General features: G+C 34.2%; 3 protein-coding genes across 4 annotated transcripts; 2 read left to right on the top strand and 1 right to left on the bottom strand.

Annotated features, from left to right (window-relative positions):
• On the bottom strand, positions 1,153-3,518 carry LOC18585889 (chlorophyll a-b binding protein CP29.3, chloroplastic). The gene is made up of 2 exons (XM_007008951.2): positions 2,864-3,518; positions 1,153-1,649 (listed from the first exon to the last, which is right to left on the bottom strand). The coding sequence occupies exons 1-2, from the start codon at positions 3,377-3,379 to the stop codon at positions 1,332-1,334; spliced, it is 834 nt and encodes a 277-aa protein (XP_007009013.2). The 5' UTR covers positions 3,380-3,518; the 3' UTR covers positions 1,153-1,331.
• Positions 4,142-6,977, top strand: LOC18585888 (high mobility group B protein 3). Of its 2 annotated transcripts, XM_007008949.2 has the most exons (8): positions 4,152-4,352; positions 4,924-5,011; positions 5,183-5,311; positions 5,397-5,454; positions 5,543-5,587; positions 6,075-6,155; positions 6,249-6,332; positions 6,711-6,977. In XM_007008949.2, the coding sequence occupies exons 2-8, from the start codon at positions 4,941-4,943 to the stop codon at positions 6,738-6,740; spliced, it is 498 nt and encodes a 165-aa protein (XP_007009011.1). In that variant the 5' UTR covers positions 4,152-4,352; positions 4,924-4,940; the 3' UTR covers positions 6,741-6,977. The 2 variants fall into 2 exon arrangements, 1 of the variants encoding a protein (XP_007009011.1); XR_001929882.1 differs by lacking the exons at positions 6,249-6,332; positions 6,711-6,977 and adding an exon at positions 5,715-5,978 and having other exon boundaries at positions 4,142-4,352; positions 6,075-6,148.
• On the top strand, positions 17,329-21,391 carry LOC18585886 (cytochrome P450 90A1). Its single transcript, XM_007008945.2, has 8 exons — positions 17,329-17,952; positions 18,238-18,387; positions 18,561-18,806; positions 20,262-20,348; positions 20,442-20,520; positions 20,631-20,737; positions 20,822-20,952; positions 21,039-21,391. The coding sequence occupies exons 1-8, from the start codon at positions 17,431-17,433 to the stop codon at positions 21,148-21,150; spliced, it is 1,434 nt and encodes a 477-aa protein (XP_007009007.2). The 5' UTR covers positions 17,329-17,430; the 3' UTR covers positions 21,151-21,391.

Raw genomic sequence — 21,451 nt, 5'->3', positions numbered from 1 at the left:
CTTTGGTCTATTTCCCATTTCTTTTGCAGAAGTTGGTTTCCATCTTACTTTCACCATAGTTTTGCTAATGGAGTACTAAAGAATAATTAAGTGTTAATTAGTGAAAAGTTTGGCTAATTATGAATGTCATAATTATATTTTATATTCCTTTCTTTTCTTAGATCAGAAGTAAACATGTTCTTAATAATAAGTTTGGGATGTCACATTTTTAAATTCGATCGAAAAAATCAATTAACAATAGATAACAAAAGTATGAATCGAATAAAAACTTAATTTAATATTTTGAAAGTTGACTTTTTTTAAAAAAATTTCTTCTTTCATTTCTGGGTTTTTGCCATTGACCAAATAAAACCAAACTATATGTTTGGATAAGAGAAATTTCACAATCAAAAGAGGTTAAACTTACATTTTGGATAGGATTTTGCTTTTGGGTTTTTTCCCCCAACAAGCTCACATTTCTCATTGCTTGCTTTCTTTATACTATGTAGTTTACTACATGGGTTGGGTACAGCTTTCCAACCCAATCCAAAAATCAAAATCAGTCCTTTTGCCACACTTGAAGCTTAACCCACAAGCAGCCCCATAAACCCATTCAATCCTCCATGATCATGATGAGTGTAGGGGACTCTCTTAATGTTAATAATAATGCAAGATGTAGAAAGTTTGGTTGGATTTGGTTTTTGGTAAAGGCTTTTGTCTTTGCTTTTTCTTTTGATTTTTTTCCCCTTTCTAGAACTAAGAATTTTGCATATTATTGATGGTATTTATGCTATTTTTTATTCTTATTTTATAGTTAATTTAGAATTAACAATACCTTAACCAAAAAGTAAAAGTGTCACCACCCACCAATCATATACCTTAAATTAATTCTTAATCAAGTGATGATGTTCTAGCTAGTCATAGAGTATTAATCAATTAGCAAAAGTAATAGTTATAAGTAGGGTGGGATAGGATATAGGGTTTTTGTTGGTGAGCATGAATTTCTTATTCCTTGCTTACCAAACCTAGCTAATCTCACAATTTAGTAAGGGCAACAAATCCAGTTGGATGATTCAAGTCCAAAGAGTCATGAATCTTTGTTGTGTTTGGGCCATTTTTCTTTCTAAATTTGTGCTGAAATCTTTTAGTTTTCTTGGCTATTCCTGCTCATGATTGAGCTGAACTGATTTGATGGTATATATAAATATATATAACCAGCATGGTCTGTCCACCTAGAGAAATTCCATGCAAATAAGATTTCTCCAGCAATGAACAATCCTTAGTTTGTTTTTTTTTACAAGAACATAAGATTAAATGATTCAAACTGTTATCCCCAACATAATTAAGTAGCATCAATTGTTAAAGCTAGCAATGAAGCTGAGAGGACCCTTTCCAGTTACTGCAGCCTGGATTCCAAAGATGAGAAACGCTACCATGGCAAGCCTGGAATGCTTGATCTCTGCCAGTTTCAGGTTGTCAATTTTCTGAGGGTCTGAGGCCAAGCCAAGGGGATCAAAGTACCCACCAGGGTAAAGCCTTTTCTCAGGGTCAAGCTCAGCATTTCTCTGGAACTCTATGTAACCAATCACCAGGACCTCTATCCAGATTAGTGCGGTCAGGGAGAAAGGAAGTGGCTGGCCAAGGTAAGATGATCCTTCCACTAACTCAACCTGAAACCAAAAGAAAAAAACTCAGCCAATAAAACAGAAAAGAAAAAGCAACAAAACCAGCATTTAAACTGACAACTTTGTCATCTTTGATCTGTTCATGGCATATCAACATCAATAATTTGTCATCATCAGCAGCAGATGCAATCAAAAATTTTGCTTGGATCACAAGAAGACACGACAGGTTGAAGAAAAATGAAATTGTTGTGGCATCCAGCCATTTTCTCAAATGGTCCCAAAAGATCAACCTCCCCTTCACGAAGGACAGTGATCTCACTTATATCCCTCCAAATGGCAGATATTTTTTGGGTTGTGATTCGAGTATTTGGATCAATATGCATCAATCTTTTTCCTCTACTCATCTCACCTACTCTCCAGGCTCTTTATTAATCTTTTTGCTCTCAAAATAACATTAAATTTACCATGTTTAGGTTGAATTTATGTATCATTTGTAATAAATAAATCATGTTGAAGAGTCCATGATGTCCATCAATGCAATTATTTTATGTATTATTCACAATCACTTACCTAATGGAAGTTGCCATCTATAAGTAAAATAAAAACAGACCCTAGTGGAAGAAATATATAAAATTTCCTTAATACTATGTTTGGTAGGAAGGAAAATTTCATATCTTTCTTTTTCATCCTCGCTCGATAAGAAGAAAATAAGAGCGTTTAAAGAAAAATACCTTTCCCTTTTCTTCAAATCTAATCCTTCTAAATCGATAAAAATATATTTTTATAATTTAATTAATTATTTATTTATTTTATTCTTTTTATCCGTAATTAATACCTTTTTTCCCTCTATTATTCATCTTTAGTGCCAAAAAAAAAAAAGGAAAAAACAATTTTCCTTCCTTTCCTCCATTGTTTTCTTTCCTAACTTTTTCCCCTTCCTTTCCACCAAACATGGTACTAAAGAAAACAATCACAAACATTTCAAAGCATGAGGTTTTATATAATAATCCAAAGGATACAAACTATATAAATCCAAATGGAAAGTGTTATATTGAATATATATATATAGATATCCCTAACTGATTACCAAATAATATAGATTATTATCATGTGAACAAAGGGTATTTAATTAAAATAAAATAAACAGGGTAGCAATCTTGAATTAACCAAGTGATTTTAGATTTAATTTATATTCAATTATATTATTACATAATATATATTTCATGCAAACGTATTGCACAGTACATTGTAGGACATACCTTTCCTGCGTCTTGCCATGAAACTCCGGTGAGTGCTTCAACAGCAAGGGCACCAAGACTACCCAACATCGCCCATCTGCCATGGATCAGCTCACACTCTCTAAACCTTTGCAACCCAAACACCTCCGTGTACGGCTGAAACGGGGTAGGCTTCAGCTCCGCCGTCTCGCTAATCACCCCTATAACCTCACCAGCCACATTCTTGGCCAAGTTCTGGTCCAACGAGTCCAAGTCAAACTGCAAGTACTCTGCCGGTTTACCAAAGCCAAAAGGGTCGAACCCACGGTCACCAATCATCGACCCGTCCAGCCATTCCGGTGGGGTTGCACCGGGGAACCAAACGAGGCGGTCAGATGGTCGTTTTGGGGCTGCCTTTTTGGGTGGTGGTGGTGCTTTCTTGGTGCGAAAGTTAAACCCAAACCTAGATTGGATTCTACCAGAGCCTAGGTTGAGGTTGTTGATACGAGTTCCAAAAAAATGTGAAGTGGTGGCGGCTGCGGTGGTGGCAGTGGCCATGGCTGAGGACTAGATGGTGCTGCAGGTGGAGTAGAGCTAGAGAGGCCTTAGTCTACAAGTAGAGACCAAGTTTTGTACTATATATATTGTGCAATGTAGAGAACATTTGAACAAAGTTTTGTTGTTTCCTATTCTTTTTATCAAATCGAAGGATGTGAACGGAAAATTTTTAGGGCCCTTATTTCTGCCTTATCCATCTGTGGGTGAGGTTGGATGGCTGATGGCTTCTTCACCTTATTATTTTGTGGGCTCTTCGTAGGATTGTTCTGTCATTTTCCAGAACATATCTAATTTAAGGATACTTTTTAACCAGACAACCCCTTTTTGTGCTCGAGATTGAAGCATAAAAACTAAACAAAATTGCAAAAGAAAAATACTTATAAGATATAACATTGACAAGTGGAAAGTAAAGTTCCTTGTTTAATAGTAATGTTCATAGAATTTCCCTTAGGATTAACATCAAGTGGCAGTGTTTACATACATGATGAATCCTACAGCAATGAAGGAATCAGTTGACGGGAGAGGAAAAATTTGAAGAGATAAATACACAATCAAGCTGACACAGCAGTGGGGGAGCTATGATTTTGCACCATGCAAAATAGTATAATGAGACAAAAGGGAACAGACTAGTGCACAGTAGTTTCGAACAATTGACTTGGTTTTGATGCCAACCAATGAGAAACCAATCTGTCAGACAAGTTAGATACCCTGCAAGTAGCATGATCACAACTCTAGAAACAAAAGCGACAAAAAGCAGCAGCACCCCTCCACAGTCAACTTCCTACTCTCTCCTCCCCTCCCAAAAGTTGCCTCGTGTCACTCTGATGCATCCTCTCACAAATATCTTCTTGGCATCTCCCCTGTGTTCTTTCCTTTCCTTTCCTCTCTCTTTCTCTCTTTCTCTCGTTCCCTGCTTTTAGTTTTACTCTCTTTGCTAATCTTTCTTTGAGTTCGTTTTTCTTCCATCGAAGAGGTATGTTATTCCCTTTACAAATTTTATGCACATATAGCTTTATCTGTTTGATCTAAGATTAACTTGCTTTTATTTCTGTTTATTTGCTTTGATAGTTTTATTTCTTTGGAAAAGCCTTTTGTTATGATCCTGCATGATCTCGTTGTGATTTTCCCTCTGATAGCTTTTGATTCTTCTCCAAGTTTCCCCATCTGGGTAATTCTGTTAGTTTTATAGTCTGATTTTCTTTTTATTGTGTGTGTTGATGAAAGGAACAATCTTTTGACTTTGATGTTATTTAGCTAGCTTGTTTCTCCCCAGAAATGATTAGCTTTTATGGCTCAAATTTCTTCTTTGGAACCTTTCAACAAATTTTGGGTCTAAGATTGAAAATTTTGTTAAAAATATGCAGTCTTTGTTGCAAAGAACACTACTTTAAGCACAATGATCCGGGCACTTTAATCCTAGATTTCCCATTCAAAGTTTTCTCCCAAGTTAAACATGATAATCTAAATCTAGATTTAGCATTCCTTGTTAGTTTAGTGACAGCTTGTTGCATGCACCGGATTTAATTTAGTTATGGTTATTTCAGGAAGCTTTCTTGTTAGAATGAAGGCAACAAGGAGCAGGGCGGCTGCAAGGAAGGACAACAAGGAAACAGTAAAACCTGTTGAGGACAGGTTATTTTCTTTTGCTTTAAACTTCAAGTGATCAATGTGGTCTAATTTCTGTGTAACTTTGTTATTCTAAGTCTTTAACTTTTGTTCCTTGTCATTGTTGATCAGAGAGTCACTATTTCAAGCATTATTCTTATCTTGCATTTAATCATGTGTAAATTTCTTCTCTTTAAGGACTGTTGGAAAGCGAAAGGCAGCACTCCGGGCTGATAAGAGTAGTAAAAAACGCACAAAGAATGTGAAACCAGCTAAGAAAGACCCTAACAAACCCAAGAGACCTGCCACTGCTTTCTTTGTTTTTCTGTAAGTTTCTCTCAGATGGTTGTAACAAATAACAAAAATTTCAGTCCATCTGCAAGATATCATTCAACTATAAATTTGGTTGCAGAGAAGAGTTCAGAAAGATTTACAAACAAGAGCATCCAAAAGTGAAAGCTGTCTCAGCTGTAAGTAGGAAAATGTTGCTGTTAAAGTTTATAGATCTCTTCATTTGGAGTGTCTAATTGATTTTGTTACTGGATATTGTGATTGAAGGTGGGCAAAGCCGGGGGAGAGAAGTGGAAGTCCCTGTCTGATGCAGTAAGTGCTCCATATCACCTTAAATTACTTGTGTTGGTTGGGACGTGTATGGACAATGAATTATGTCAAACAGATCCTCCAACGGTCACCTTTAACTTGGCAAATACCATGAATTCTGTTTGTAAAGGTGATGCATAAAACTTCCACTGTGGCTCCCTCTGGACCTGGCTATGCACCAATCACATGTTCGACGACTTTGGAACTATTATGGCATGGTCAAGCCAATGCCAGTCTGGTCTTAACTACAGGGGACCTAGATATATGGTATTGCATAGGGCTGGATGGTGGATTTTGAGATATGCATCTCCTGATTGATGTCGCAAGTTGGAATTTTATCATATATGAATTAGTCAAATTAACTAGTTATGGGAAATGGTATTTAAAGTTGTTAGTAAGTTCCATTCTCCATCTATGGCTTGATTCTAGCTTTTTGAAAGGTCAGTGCCCCCAAATGTTTACCTAATCTTCTATGGGTTGCAACTGGTAGGAGAAAGCTCCATATGAAGCGAAAGCAGCAAAAAGGAAATCAGAATATGAGAAGCTCATGGCAGCCTACAACAAGAAACAGGTAAACTAATAATGGCCATTCTGTTCTTGAGAAATAAATGCATAATTCATCCTATTTAAGATCGCCCTCCTGACTTCATTATGTCTAACTCAGGAAAGTACTGATGATGAGGAAGGAGCAGAGTCTGAAACATCGAAATCCCAGGTGAATGACAAAGATGACGCAGATAGTGAGGAGGTAATCTATTTAAGCTAAGAATACTTGCCTTGTCTATGTTTGTAGGGAATTTTTCAATTTTAACTTCTGCAGCAGTTTTCAGTTTTAGATGGTTAAAGCCTTTTTATATCTACTACACTTCTAAGTAACATATTTAACCTATAAGCTGCGATTGAACATCCATGCATCTATATGTTGCTCTGAACAACATATCCAAAGTTACTGCTGATTTAGCTTTGTGTCCATTGCAACGACATCCTAATCAAGGGATATGTTATTTCAATCATGATTTACTTCAATCATATTCATTGACAGCTGATTCTCGTATTAAAACTTTCATTTTTTGTATATCTAATTTCTCTGATAAATTCTGATTTCAATTGGCTTTTGCAATTGCAGGAGGAAGAAGAAGATGAGGATGATGATTGAATCTTGCGTCGTTTCTGATCCAGTCCTGTAAATGAACAATGTTAAAAATTCTGGCTAGTAACTTTTGATGATAGTTTGTTTGCGTTATATGTCATGTGTGGTTGGTTTTTCGAGGAGAAAGAAAACGCAGCTCCTCCATTGCTATTAGTCCTGTAAGCTAACTCCTGTATTCAGTCAGCGTACATATGCTACCTCATTATCTCTGTGAATATATCTATATCCGAGTTGTGTACTTCAGCTTTGCCTGGCAAATTACCAACACACGGACTGATGGAGTTAGTCTGAATACCAATAGGGTTTAAATTCTTCAGTTACTGCACTATGGATTCAATCAGTAGCATATGAAGGTCTTAACAGTTATGGTAGATAGCCATTGAACCGACCTTCTCCTCCTCTTCTTACTCTATAGAATTTCACATACAGATATAAGCTCAGATTTCAGTTAAAAATTCATAATCAACATTGAAACCTGTGGTGAAACCAGCGAGGAAAGTTGAAATGCTTTCTATGAAGGTTTGCAGGAGTGAAATCATTATTCCTCTCATTGCAGCAGCAGCGACAGCTGGGTCGGGATCATTGTCTGTGATGACCTCCTTGCATGAAAGCAGCCATTGAAGATCAGATTCAAGTCCAGCAAAGTTGGGCTAGCTTTTTCATGAAGAGGCAACCAGTTCATCACCAGAAGGTCCATGGAAAGAACCCAAACTCATAGTACTGTGATTATCAGCATCTTGACCTTACAATGACCCCAAATCCAAAAGGGGTTAGGCCCAGTTTTCAGATTAATGCTAAGCCAATTTAATGTCCCCGAAGTTGTAACATATTTTATGTATATGTTGGACCTTGAGTCCCTGCTTTTAGCATATGATTGATCCAGGCATGCTACAAATTACTGTTAAAGTATGAACTTTACAGAATTAACAAAAGGGAAACCACTTTCCAAGCTATAATCATAGAACATAGTATATTTGTTTATCGTAACAATCTTATTGGAGTATTTGATTCACTAATTCCGCACATGATTTCGCCTCAAATAGATGGGCTGTAAAGAGCAAAATCATGAGAATCAACCATGATTCCACACGTGTACGTGTCGAAACATGTTGTCGGAAAAGTAAACATGCAAAAGCCACGTGGTGGAAAGAGACAGGCCCCAAGTTGGGAGCGACAAAGTGCCACCACCATCATCATCGCCATCATCAAACGAGCAAACATGGGAGCAAACAGTCATGGAAAAACAAAGCAACACACCACCATTTCTTTTCTCTTTTGTTTTCCCCTTTTTTTTTTGCCCTTTTATGTATTATGCCAATCATGATTTAACATCCTATAATTTCAACCTTAATCATTTGTATTTCATAATCTCCAACATTAATCATTTCCGGTGTCAGTTGCAAACAAAAGAAAGCCAAAAAAAAAAAAGAAGAAAAGATTTACAAGACATTTGTTTTTGGCTAATGTGGATTTGTTCGTGCATTCGATGATGTCGGAATTCTGTCGCAGGGATTCACGCATGCACGTGCGGGTGGGGCTGATCTTAATTATAATCTCTTATGGTAGTTAAGCTTTGGGATACATAATCTTTTCTTTTCTTTTGTTTTTGCATTCACAAAATGCAAGAAGCACCAAGAAAACCTTGGCTTCTCATGAACAAAATGGAAACTTTCCTATTTATTAACTAATTTTGAGTGATTAAAACTTATCTTTATTGTCATGATAAGTTCTAGCAATTAAATTTTATCACTATCGTCACGTTTTTAATTAAATAATTAACGCTCCTTAATTTCATAATGTCAATAGGTAGTTTAGAATGTAAATATCTCTTAAAATGACAATGACAATAACTAAAATTTATATCTTTAATTGTCACTTTCTTAACAATCTTAATTACTTTTTGATTTAATAATCAATCAATTACATGTTTATATATATATATATATATATATATATATATATATATATTTCATGTTTTGCTTAAATAATTAAGACTGTAAATGAATTGATTTTATATAAATATGCACGGATGTCTATTCTGATAATGTAGAGTTCGAGTATTTTATATTTAGTTATAAGACAAATGCACGTAAATTTCAAGCATTACTTTTAAAATATCCGTTGTTCGAACTCGATTATATTAATACTTGAATATTATCAAATACCCAATATCTTAAACCCAATTATACATATATAAGCCATGATAAGGTGTTGATAAGCTATTTTTCAAGGGGAGAAAGAAGTCTATTTTTCTTGATTTCAAAAATTTCTTTTGAGTCAGTTCATATTATTGCTTTTGGTGCAATGTATTGAATCCAATGACTTCACACGTTGTCCCATTTTTTTTAGCCAAATGCAGCTTTATTTTTTCTTCTAGCATAGGAATGATAGAAGGCTAAGACCTTGGGGATGGGAATCATGGGAAAAAGAAAAGAAAAAACAATTGGATTCACACACTGTGCAAGTGAAGAGACATGAATGGCATAATTGACAGAAAAAAAAAAGGCAAGGTCGACAATGAATGATTTCAAATGAACCTACTCTATGCAATATAATTAGGCCATTTTTGTCCCCATTTTTCACAGCAACAAGCAAAAATCAACAGAAGCTGGAAGCTGAAATCAAAAGGTGAATAGCAGATAGAGATTGAAGATAACCCAAAGTTTTGAATTGTATCAAAGCTTGTTCGATTAGTGGAATGATTGGTGCATAAGGTCAAGAAAAAAAGTCTTCGAAAATGGAGCACAAAATTAGGGTTTCTCTGATTTGGGTCCATGAAACTTTGTTTGATTAGAGACAAAGAAACCAAATCCCAAAAGATTAGAGAGGAATTTGGCCGACCAAATCAATCAAAGAAAATTAAAAAATTTTACCACCCACCAAGCATTTATAGAGAGAAAGGAAGTGAAATCATAGGTAAAAGTTTGGTGTAGGAATTTTCTAAAACCCACATCTCCAATGGGAACAAACCCAATACTTTTGGTGCTAAAATCAAAAGTGAACCCTCCCCATTTGTACATCATAAAGCAAAGGCAGATAACTCTTATTATAATATGCAAAAAAACTTGTTTAGTGCATATTGCAACTAAGCACCTGAAAAAGGTTTTTTATTTTTTAATTTTTCATGATAAATTATCTGAAAAGATAACGATATACCTATTCATCATTTTCACTTGCAGGATTCATTCAGAATTTTGTAAATTTTGTTCATTTCATTGCAATCATTCATCAATTTGGTAGAACCTATTAAATGAAGTATTGGGATGAAATGAATGTAAGTAATAAATGAAAAGAGTAAATGATCCTTCCATTTTCCTACTTAATTATACTTTTTTTTTCTGGTATATATGCTTTTCATGATGTAGCCTTCTAGGGCATGATAGTGGCCCAATGCCCCAAGCCTTCCAAAAATATGGATGATGGAATATGCTTTTGCAGGTTAAAGGAAGCTGAAGCTTTAGCATCTAGCTGCTCAGGATTTGAATAGAAACAAGTGCTGGAAAAATCAGTGTCATTGGATTTATTCGAAAATAGAAAATGATTCACCATAATCTGTTCTTCTTTCTTTCTTTCTTATGTCAGGATTAATTTTATCCTTTTTCAATTGTCAAGTTCGAGGATTAGATATTAACTTTAATTAATTTTATATTTAGATATATCAAAATTAACAAAAACCCTGATATTATCGTTTTCTCAATAAAAGAAAATGATTCAATGTAATCTGTTCTTTCTTCTTTTTTTTTTAGATTATTGAGTTTAAGTATTAGATATTAATTTTAATTAATTTTTTATTTAAATATTTTAAAGTTAATGAATATCTTAATTAAAACTTGAAATCAAGATAAAAACAAGCAATTTTTTCCATGACCAACAATTGACCAGATTTACAAAACAAAAAGAAGAAAACAGCTGTTGGGTAGTGGCTCTCAGAGCACCAAAAAATAGAGAGGAACCTAAGCTAAGCTTAAGCTCTCTAGCCTTTGCCTAGGCCCAAAGAAGAACAGCGAAGAACCAGACAATTAGCCAAAAGACAAGAACTCAAAAGGCTAAATTAGTCCAACATAAATTGTAAGAAAAAGATAAAAAAAAAAGAAAAAGATTTTTGCATGTGAAGAGGGGTTGGTCTCTTTCTGTTTTCTGGTCAGAGTCACGGTCCGAAAAAACAAACATTAAATGGAGGCACACGTGCAACTCTGACAGATCCCATTCGTGTGAAGTATCCAGACATTGGAAAGTGTGCAAATTTTTATTTATTTTTATTTTTTAAGTAATTTTTTTTTCTAATTTTTTTATTATATATTTGTCAGTGCCACACGTGTGGGGATCAGACCTCCTGTCTCGTGTGGGGCGGAGACTCCCTGACCCAAAACCCCCAGAGTTGACTCTCCTTTGACGTCACTGCTTTTCTTCTTTGTTCTCTCTGTTTCCTCTTCTGATCCTAATGGCATATGTATGCCCTTTCTCCAAAATGAAACACTTCCCCGCATAAGAACAAGTTCCTCGTCCGTGGCATAAGTGTAAATTAAGATATTGTAATCGATTCAAGTAATTTAATATTTATTAAAAAAATTTTCACCTATGATAAATCGAATTTATCATTTACTTTTAAAGCGATGGAATTTATTATCGTATTTTTTAATTTAATTCAAAGTTGATTATAAATTAACAGCAAAATAACTTGCCGTTAGAAATTTTGACAATTAAATTAAAAAAGTATAACAAAAAAAATTTTCAACTGTTCTAAGATGGATGGTAAATTTGATTTACCATGTTAAATAAGAGTACGAATTTAAACATTATATCAAAAAAATTATAATTAAGGCATTATTTCTCTTGATTCGACGAGAATAATATAATAAATTTTTAATTAATCCTAACAAGTATTTCAAAACAGTCATTTATTAGATTTCATAATTTATTAGTCGTCCTTGTGCTCGTACCTCGTCTATAAATCTCTCTTGCGATGTTTAGGGTTAATCCCCTAAGAAAATATAAAGGCTATGCTACATGAGATATATTCTTCCTTAAGAGGAAAAAATATCATAATTATATTTTCGATAAGTAACGGAAAAATAAAATTTCTTTTTCATCTTATAAATCTTTAAATCTGACCTCTAAAAATGGGAAAAAAAAAAGAAAATATTTTGGATAAGATCATGGGAGGTGATAGAGTGTCATAGAGAATTATTGTGTGCTGAATTAATTATTGACACATTTGGACCAATAATTGGGTAGCCATCAGCTTCACCAAATTGGTCGACAAAGCCAGAAAGAATGTCCTCAATAATTTATATCCTTTCCCCATCCGACTTTTTTGGGAGGAATTTTGGGTAATTGTTGATAGCTAATGAAGAATTAAATTTGGCATTCAATCATTCATGCATAATGTTTATATCTTGGAATATTAAAAAAATAAATAAAAAAGGAAAATGAAAAAGGGGAAAACGAAAACTACTACAAGAAATTGACATGAATATGTTGACCTTTCTTAATTTCATAAAAAGAAAACAATTAAATAAACCTTATAATAAATAAATGAAATGATCCCAAGGCCTTAGGCTTAGCATTTTGCACATAAACCTCAAAAAAAAAAAAAAAGTATGTATTGTTTCTGTCACGGGAATGATTCAATAATTAAAATTTAAGATTTTGATTTAGAGGTTTATGGAAAAGCGTGAGACGAGAAAAGTGTGGTTTACGGGAAAAAAAAAAAATCTCTCGTTACGTAGTCAAAAATCATAAATAAAAAAATAAAAAGCAAGAATTATATTTTTTGGTTTGGTTATAACTTTTTCTTTGGAGTAGATGAGAATCTATCTAGTATAATTATTTGCCTTTTATATTTATTTTTTATAAAAAGGGAATTAAAATATAAGAAAATATGATTTTTTTATCATATGGTTTTGATTTGTGATATCTTGAAGATTAAATGGAGTGAATTATTTGGTCCCCTTCACAGAAGAATAAATAGGAGGTAAAGATTTGATGAGATTTCGTGGTCCTCTTTCTTTATAATTGGTACATTGACATGTTTATGCACCACAAAATGTCACCATTTGGCTTTTGTGGTCCAATAAGTGACCCTTTCTAATGACTTAGTACACCCAAATGCATGCCTCAATTTCATATACTATAGTTTTTTTTTAATTATAATTTGAGGTAATATTATCTATGTTTTGTTCCGGTATCTCATATAGGTATATATCTTTAAATTATAAGAAATTTAAGAAGTAAATTACAATCTCCAAAATGTTAATTTTTAGAGAAAAAATAGATTCAAGTTTTCTTAACAAAATCGACTGGAATAATATAAAAAAATTTACATATAAATACACGAAAATCGTGATGGCAAGCGTAGGTTATCCATATATCATATGTGGTATGAAATTATTTGAGTCCCACAAAACAAAAAAATAATGTAATTCTCATTGTCTCTTACATAAAATTAAATTTGATCAATCTCATACTTCCATTTTTATTTATTTATTTATTTTTGCATGACACATACTTTTCATACAAAACGTGACATTATGGAATTTTCTTGAGACTTAATTAGCACAGCAATGGGTAGGTCCTATTTTTAATGTAAAAGAAAGGGTGGGTTTGGGTGAGGGGGGTCGGATCAAGGGGACCATAGGGGAGGGGAAGGACGGCTCGTACTGGTGGGGTGGGTGGCTTGGATCTCCATGATCCATCGATCGGACAACTGGGTTTTGACCCCTTCCGAGGGACCGACCGGCACAAAGGCTTGAAATTATTGCTATGGTTGAGTCCAAACCTCCCTTACTCTAACAACCATTTTGCCCAAACCAGCTCATAATTTCATCGTATGAAACCAAGTTGATAGAGTAAACAAATGAATAACACTGCTTTCGAGCCATGGTACAAAAACTTGAAAGATTATGACGTGATGATGAACAAGGGCGAATCGAAAATGTTGACAGTTGTTATTTTTTTATTTTTAATTTTAACTTCAGATCGACTCATTTACTTGATTTATAATTTTATATGATTATTTTTTAACTATTTCTTGTATAAAATTCTGAATTTGTCATTGATCAAATTCAAATTTTAAATCACTGAATAGACTTTGATATTATAATAATTAATTATTAAATTAAAAATTAAATTATATATATTAAAATAAAAGTGAATTAATATCGATTATTTACAATTAAATTTCAAAAGTAAAGATTTATAGTAATCGCATACATCTTTGGAACATAAGGATCAATGAAACAAGAACACAAGGATGATTGGAACAAGAATTACATTATTTTGGCATCGATAGAGGCAATAAATGCAAAACACGGCTTTTACAATCATGAAATGAAAATCGAAAGATGACGATAAATGATCATAAAGTGTTGGGATGACAAGATTCAAATTTGAAATCGTTGATTAGAGATTTAACATAGTAATAATTATTAATTGTTAAATTTACAATTCAAACATATATATTATAATTAAATTAAATTAATATCAATTATTATACATAAAAATTATATGCATTTGGAACTAATTAAGGATGATTGAATCAAAGAGTACATCTTTTGACATTGATTCTTCACCATACAAGGACTTGCCATGAACAATCTATAAAATACTGCCTTAGTGCATGGATATGGGGGCATGCAAAAAGATTCAAAGAGCACACTCAACGCATCACTGTCTCAATATTCCCAAGCCTATGATTATTTTGCAATTGATGTATGCTTATTTAATTAGCATCTTAATCAAACAATAGATAATATCCATTTGGAGGAATTTTTTAATTTAATAATTAAATTTGACATTGGTGCTAGTGTACCTAAGAAACCATAGGATGTGATGGCAGCCCATTAACCTCGAATTTTGGGGTTTGGATTCCCATAATCCAGCAAGGATTTTGCAAGTGTTAGCACATCTTTATCAAAGATTTATAAGCTAATTAAGCTACGAAAGTGGAATTCTGTCCAAATCCCTGAATTCAAGGGGATTTCTTAACCTGTCTCAAAACAACTAACCTACCTAGATACCCACTTAGTATTTAGATATATAATCTAAATTCCACTTATAGACTGTAAAAGAATATTTGTTTTGAAGATAAAAGAAAAAAGTTCGATTTGACATCAACAAGGTGAGAATTACAAGATTAAAAATTGTCTTGTATACATTTCATTTGACATCTAAATAAAAAAGTTCGAAGTTTAGAATCTTCATATTTTCTAATCGAAAAAAAGTGAACTAATATTTCGAATGAAACCCAATTTTTTTTATTACATATTTTCTAAATCAAACATTAATTCTTAATCAATACATATGTTATCATGTTATCATATTCATGTTTAAAAAGGTCTTCTTAGAGAACGTAAAAAGGAAGAGATGTGGGATCTTGTAAGGGATCATGATTTTATGGGGTTGTCTAGTGGGTAGAGGGCTTAATGTCCTTCATGGGGACCATGTGAGATGACCATGCTATCATCACCTCATATTTAAGAGAAAAAAATAAAAAAAAAGAAAAAAAATCGTTTTCCCTATAATTGCATGGTACTCCCTCATCACTATTCAACACGTGGCTGGTTGTTTAAGCTTGCTTCGAAGCTTCACTTTGGCTTGGAAAATGGCCATGGGATGGATTATCAACTATCAAGCTTCATTTGGCTTTGATGATGATTTCAAGAAAGAAAGGCTCCCTTTCGTTTGCATAAAGACAATTATCAAGAGGAAATACCTTAGCTTTATAGCTTCAAACATTATGGAATTGGTGGGACAATGTGGAGGGCATTATGACATTCTATTTGCATTAAAACCTTTAATTAATACAAGGTTCATTATTTTATTATTTTTTCCTAGCTAATTAATTGAAGCATATTTGCTTTATAAGGATAACTATGATATATTTGGTAAGTGATACAATGAATTAAAACAATACCCAATTAAGTTCATTATGTTATCTTCTCAAAAAGAATCCCAATATCTTCTAAATTTGAAGAATAATTAATTAAGGTGATGAAGACTTCTATCCCTTTAAGGCCAAGAGAATTGATGGGGGATTAAGGTATTTTATTTGTATTTCTAGTAGGTTCATGGTGGGCCAAGAGAACACATGCATCATGGCAAAAAGGAAGAATTTTGGTGGCAAAAAGAAAGAGAAAAATATATGTGAAAATAAAGTGGGAAGAGTGTATACTTCCTACATACCTTTCCTTTTCCCCTCGTGGAATGGTGCATCCTTTTCTTCTCGAGGGACAAACCAAACCTGGGGTTCTGACCAAAGCAACTTTCATGGTTTTGAAAAATATTACCCTTTAAATTCCTAAATTAATTTAATGATATTAAATTAAATTAAATTAATTGAAGATAGGACATTATACCAAGAAAAAGGACTCATAGGAATTGGGATATTAATGGATAAATTAATCTTTAACAAATGACCCCAAAATTAATCAATTACACCATGGAAAAAGTAGTTTAACTTGGGATCACAAGCTTTTCAATTATATAGTCCACTTTCTAACACAAAAGATACACTAATAATTATCATAAGTTCTTTCTTCCTTTCTCTTTTTATTTTTTCTTGTATCTCAATTCTAAATTATAAAAATCGCACAATCAATAAATTAAATATATGATTTTATCCATAAAAATAGGTACAAATCAATAATTATGTACATTGAAAGTAATTTTTTATGATTGCTTTTTAATATGCCATGAACCCACTTTTTCAATCTAAAAGAAATGTCTATTAGGTTGAAGTAGACCTATATTTATATGCTCAAAATCTACCATATCTCTTATTGATATGAGATTTATAACATTTTACTCCATTTATTTCACTCATAGAGAAGAGGGATTGTATCTTTATCTGGGTGTACTTTAATCTTGTTATCTCTTATAAAGGGTCTTGCACTAGTCTTATGTTAGTGAAAAGTTAGATTTATTCTATACAATTTATCATAGATTTATATTTTTAATTTAAAAGACTTATAAACTTAAGACTCACTCCATCTTTTCCATCTCTTACTATTACAAAATTCGTGACGCAATATCTAATTTTTTTATTAAAGAACAATTTAAATTCTTCTATTTGAAGAAAAAAATCATAATCAATTGTTATAACGTGTCGAAAATATCCTTCCACAAGCAATCAAATAGCAAGCAAAATTGAAAAAAAAAAAACTTATCTAGTACTTTGGCAATTTGGCACTATTTTTTTATTTTATTTTCTATTTCCTTACCTTTCTAGTGTATGAAAAATCTTCATATAACAACACCAACATCTCTTTCTCTTATCTATTTGACGCCCATAGCTACCGTACTAGCTCTCACACCCATAAATTTCTTCCCCAATATATTTTTCCCATCCTCCAAACAGAAAAAAGAAAACTAAAAAGAAAATAAAAATCAAACCCTTTTTACAATATCAAAAATTAAAGAAAAAAAAAACAAAGCTGTCAGATATCGAAATGTCCCCCCCTTCAAACATTTATTTCTTCCTTCCTCTGTTTCTTCTCCCTTCCCCTTAGATTCTTACAGATACCCCTCGTGTGCTGCTCTACTCTCTCTCTTTATAAACTTCCCATTTCTCTTCACTCAAAAATCTCTTTGTATTTATATTCATAAATCTTTTCTTTTTTTCCTTTTTTGTATTTGATTTCTCTTTTAACTTAATCTCAAAAAGGAGAAGAACCTTTTTTATTTTTTGTTGTTTGTCATGGCTTTCTTTGTTTTCTACTATCTCTGTTTCACCGCCGTCGTCTCCGCCGTCTTCTTCCTCCTCCTCCGTTCTTCCCGTCTCCGGCGCCTCTGTTTGCCGCCGGGAAACTTGGGTTTACCTTTCGTCGGGGAGACTTTACAGCTCATAGCTGCTTACAAGACCGAGAACCCCGAACCCTTTATCGACGAGAGGGTGAGCCGGTACGGTTCAATCTTCACCACCCATGTTTTCGGCGAACCCACTGTTTTCTCAGCTGACCCCGAAACCAACCGGTTCATCTTGCAAAACGAAGGGAAGCTCTTCGAGTGTAGTTACCCCGGTTCGATATCGAATTTGCTTGGCAAACATTCATTGCTCTTGATGAAAGGAAGCCTCCACAAAAGAATGCACTCCTTGACCATGAGCTTCGCTAACTCGTCGATTATCAGGGATCATCTTTTGGTCGATATAGACCGGTTGGTCCGGCTCAACTTGGATTCCTGGACCGACCGCGTCTTCCTCATGGAAGAAGCGAAGAAGGTAAAACAAAACAACCAACCAACCAACCAAAAAAAAAAAGAAAAACCATATATTACTTTATCGGGACTGAGTTGACTCGGTGGTGGGTCGTCTAATGATTATGAACACGTTAAAAATGGAGGTGGTGACTCAGATTCCATGGGGTGGAGGGAGGGAGGGAATAAAGTTGACGGCTGAAATCATTCTGTCTTTAAAGCATCATTTCCATGCCACACCTCTGATTATTTGTTTACTTATTATTATTATTTTTAATTAATTAATTTGATTTTTTTTTCTTTTTTATAGATTACTTTTGAGTTAACAGTGAAGCAGCTGATGAGCTTTGATCCTGGTGAATGGAGTGAGAGTTTGAGAAAAGAATACGTTCTTGTCATTGAAGGCTTCTTCACTGTCCCTTTGCCTCTCTTTTCCACCACCTACCGTCGAGCAATCAAAGTAAGTGATAGCATTGCTTACGCCTACGCGTACATACACATATATATACTTAAAACGTATACATCCGTAACACTACGGATACATATATTTGGATAAATATATCCGAAATGTTACGGATACGTATATTCAGATGATACGAAATGCTGAATAAGTTTTAATTTTGTTCAATGAAGGCGAGAACAAAGGTGGCAGAGGCATTGAGCTTGATAGTAAGGGAGAGGAGGAAAGAGTTTGAAGGAGGGGAAAGGAAGAACGACATGTTGGCAGCTTTATTAGCAGGGGATGACAACTTTTCCGATGAGGAAATTGTTGATTTCTTGGTAGCTTTGCTTGTTGCTGGCTATGAAACAACCTCAACTATCATGACTCTTGCTGTCAAGTTCTTGACTGAGACCCCTCTTGCTTTGGCTCAACTCAAGGTAAAATTCTTCTTTGGGTATTTTTCTTTTTTGAAATTTTTTTTTTTTGGGTTTTTCATGGTGGGTCCAAAAGAAAAAGGAATGATCAAATTTGGCCATTGCTTTCTAAAGAATTCATCTTCCATTCTCTTGACCATTGTCACATGGATGGGAATGATACATCACATGGCTAAATTTTATTTTGTTTGGTTTTTCATGATATAATATTAACCAAACATTGTACTTATAGGGAAATACCTACCAAGCAATGACACACACATGAGTTTGATATGGGAACTAAAAATATATATATAAAAAATTTCTTTTGTTCCCCCCACAATCATGTGATCCCCATGACCCTTTTCTTTACTATCATTTTATATTGCTTTGGAGACATTCTCATTTTTATTATAACCTATGCTTTCAATTCAGCTTAGTTACATTCATTGTTATAGACATTCTTCATGTCATTAGGTAAAGAATTCATCCAACTGAGATATATATATATATATACATGGTGATAAACCCGAGATGGGTATTTTTATTTGTTTATAATATGAAAATTTAAAATTGAAAATGAGAAAAAAAGAAGAAGGGAGTGGAAGGGGAGAAAAAAGGGTCTGTAAAAAATTTATGATAAGGTTGGAAGCTGTTTTAATGGTGTAGGTCAAAAGTAGAGGCAAAAAGTACAAGATCACAAAAGTCAAAGTAGGAACTGAAATTTGTCTAACCGGACAAAATGATGCCTCTTCCAAGTTGCACGCCTTAAGATGTGCTGTAAAAATCTAAAAATTAGAAAGGACATAAATTATAAAAAAAAAAGAGAGAAAAGGGTTGGAAAATCTGACCAATTTGTCAGAACTTTCTGATCAATACTTACTCTTTGACCATTTTGTCTTTCCCAAAATGACAATAGAGCCCCTCAAAGGGGTATTTTTGGGTTACTGCCTCATTTTTATTGTGTGCAAAAGGGTGTATGATTTGACCCCCCATTCGGTGTCCTCTAGGTGGGGGGTCATTGGGAAATGAGCGGCTCTGATTTCAAGGGGGGAAGGACCATCAAACGGTGGGAAAAGTTTGAGAGATGGGGGTGATGTCATAAAAAGCTAGACTCTCACTACTAACCTTAGGGGAGTACAAAGCTTCTTTGGCTTCCTAGGATTGCTTTTGTTTAACTCTAATATACATACATATGTGATGGTTTGAATCCTAGCCGTTTGACTGTGTGATGTGGGACCGTTTCAAGGGCATCAGGGCTGATGAAAACATCGCATGGACCATGACATCCATGATGGCTTTGAGGCCCACGGGTCGTGATCCAAGCCTACTATTTTTATTTAAATGTCTCGGAACACATTTAACATGAATTTCGTGTAATTTCATATACAATGTATATGTTTTAATAAACTTGTTTTAGGGAAGAGGCTTGTCCTCTCATCATTTACTTCCAATGCTCTAACTGTTTTGGTTTGGCAGGAAGAGCACGAGGGGATTAGAGCAAAGAAAAGTGAGTCAGAGGCTCTAGAATGGATTGATTATAAGTCAATGCCATTCACTCAATGTGTAAGTTCATTGTCCTGCAAACATTTCCATGGCAAAACCAGGGTACCTCTGTTCTTGCTTAATCACCGATTTTTCGCATAATCGAATTTCCAGGTTGTTAATGAGACATTGCGAGTAGCAAACATAATCAGCGGAGTCTTCAGGCGAGCAATGACAGATATCAACATAAAAGGTCAGAAATACAAACCTTTCTGCCATCGGCCTGATAATCATGTAATGTTGCAGAGACATAGCCCTCGTAGCTAGCTTTTGTGCTCACTTGTAAACTCAAATTTCAAGCAGGTTATACAATTCCAAAGGGTTGGAGGGTTTTTGCATCGTTTCGGGCTGTACATCTCGACCATGATCACTTCAAAGATGCTCGCACTTTCAATCCATGGAGATGGCAGGTAAGCACTCACACGCATGCACATAGTCACATACTCGAAACGTCATACAACAGTATTTTTTTATAGTTTTATGATGTTTAACAGAATAACTCCGGGATGAGCTGTCCTGGAAACGTTTACACACCGTTCGGAGGAGGGCCTCGACTCTGCCCGGGTTATGAGCTTGCTAGAGTAGAACTCTCTGTATTTCTACACCACCTTGTAACTCGGTTCAGGTATACCTATACCTATCAATATTCTTTCTTTTCCATCACCATTTTTGTGACTGAAATGTTTAACTAACCCTTTTGTCTCTGAACAGTTGGGTTCCTGCTGAAGAAGATAAGTTGGTATTCTTCCCAACAACCCGAACACAGAAGCGGTATCCGATCAACGTGCAGCGTCGTCTTCAGAACGCAACATTAGCCACATAAAGAGTTCAGACAGAAAAGCCAGGAAGAGAGGAAAAACAAGAAGGAAAATGGAGTTTTAAGATAATGTAGGAAGAGAGGTGTAATCATTTTGGATGGATCGGATGCAATAATCAAAATTTTTTTTTTAAAAAAGTAGAGTTAGTGAATGTAAATTAACTAAATTCTTATGTGTTGGGGAGTTGCGATATTGGTAGGAAGAAGAGGCAGTGGGCATCATTTTGCTCCATATTCAAGTTTGTAACAATGCCCTAATGGTATTAGCAGCCAATTTTTACTTAAATGAAATGAGAAAAGAAAAGTA

This window comes from Theobroma cacao, chromosome 10 (assembly GCF_000208745.1).
Source record: "Theobroma cacao cultivar B97-61/B2 chromosome 10, Criollo_cocoa_genome_V2, whole genome shotgun sequence".
NCBI classification, from domain to species: Eukaryota; Viridiplantae; Streptophyta; class Magnoliopsida; order Malvales; family Malvaceae; genus Theobroma; species Theobroma cacao.
The sequence above is the reverse complement of the archived record's forward strand: the minus strand, read 5'-3'. Positions and strand labels throughout refer to the sequence as shown.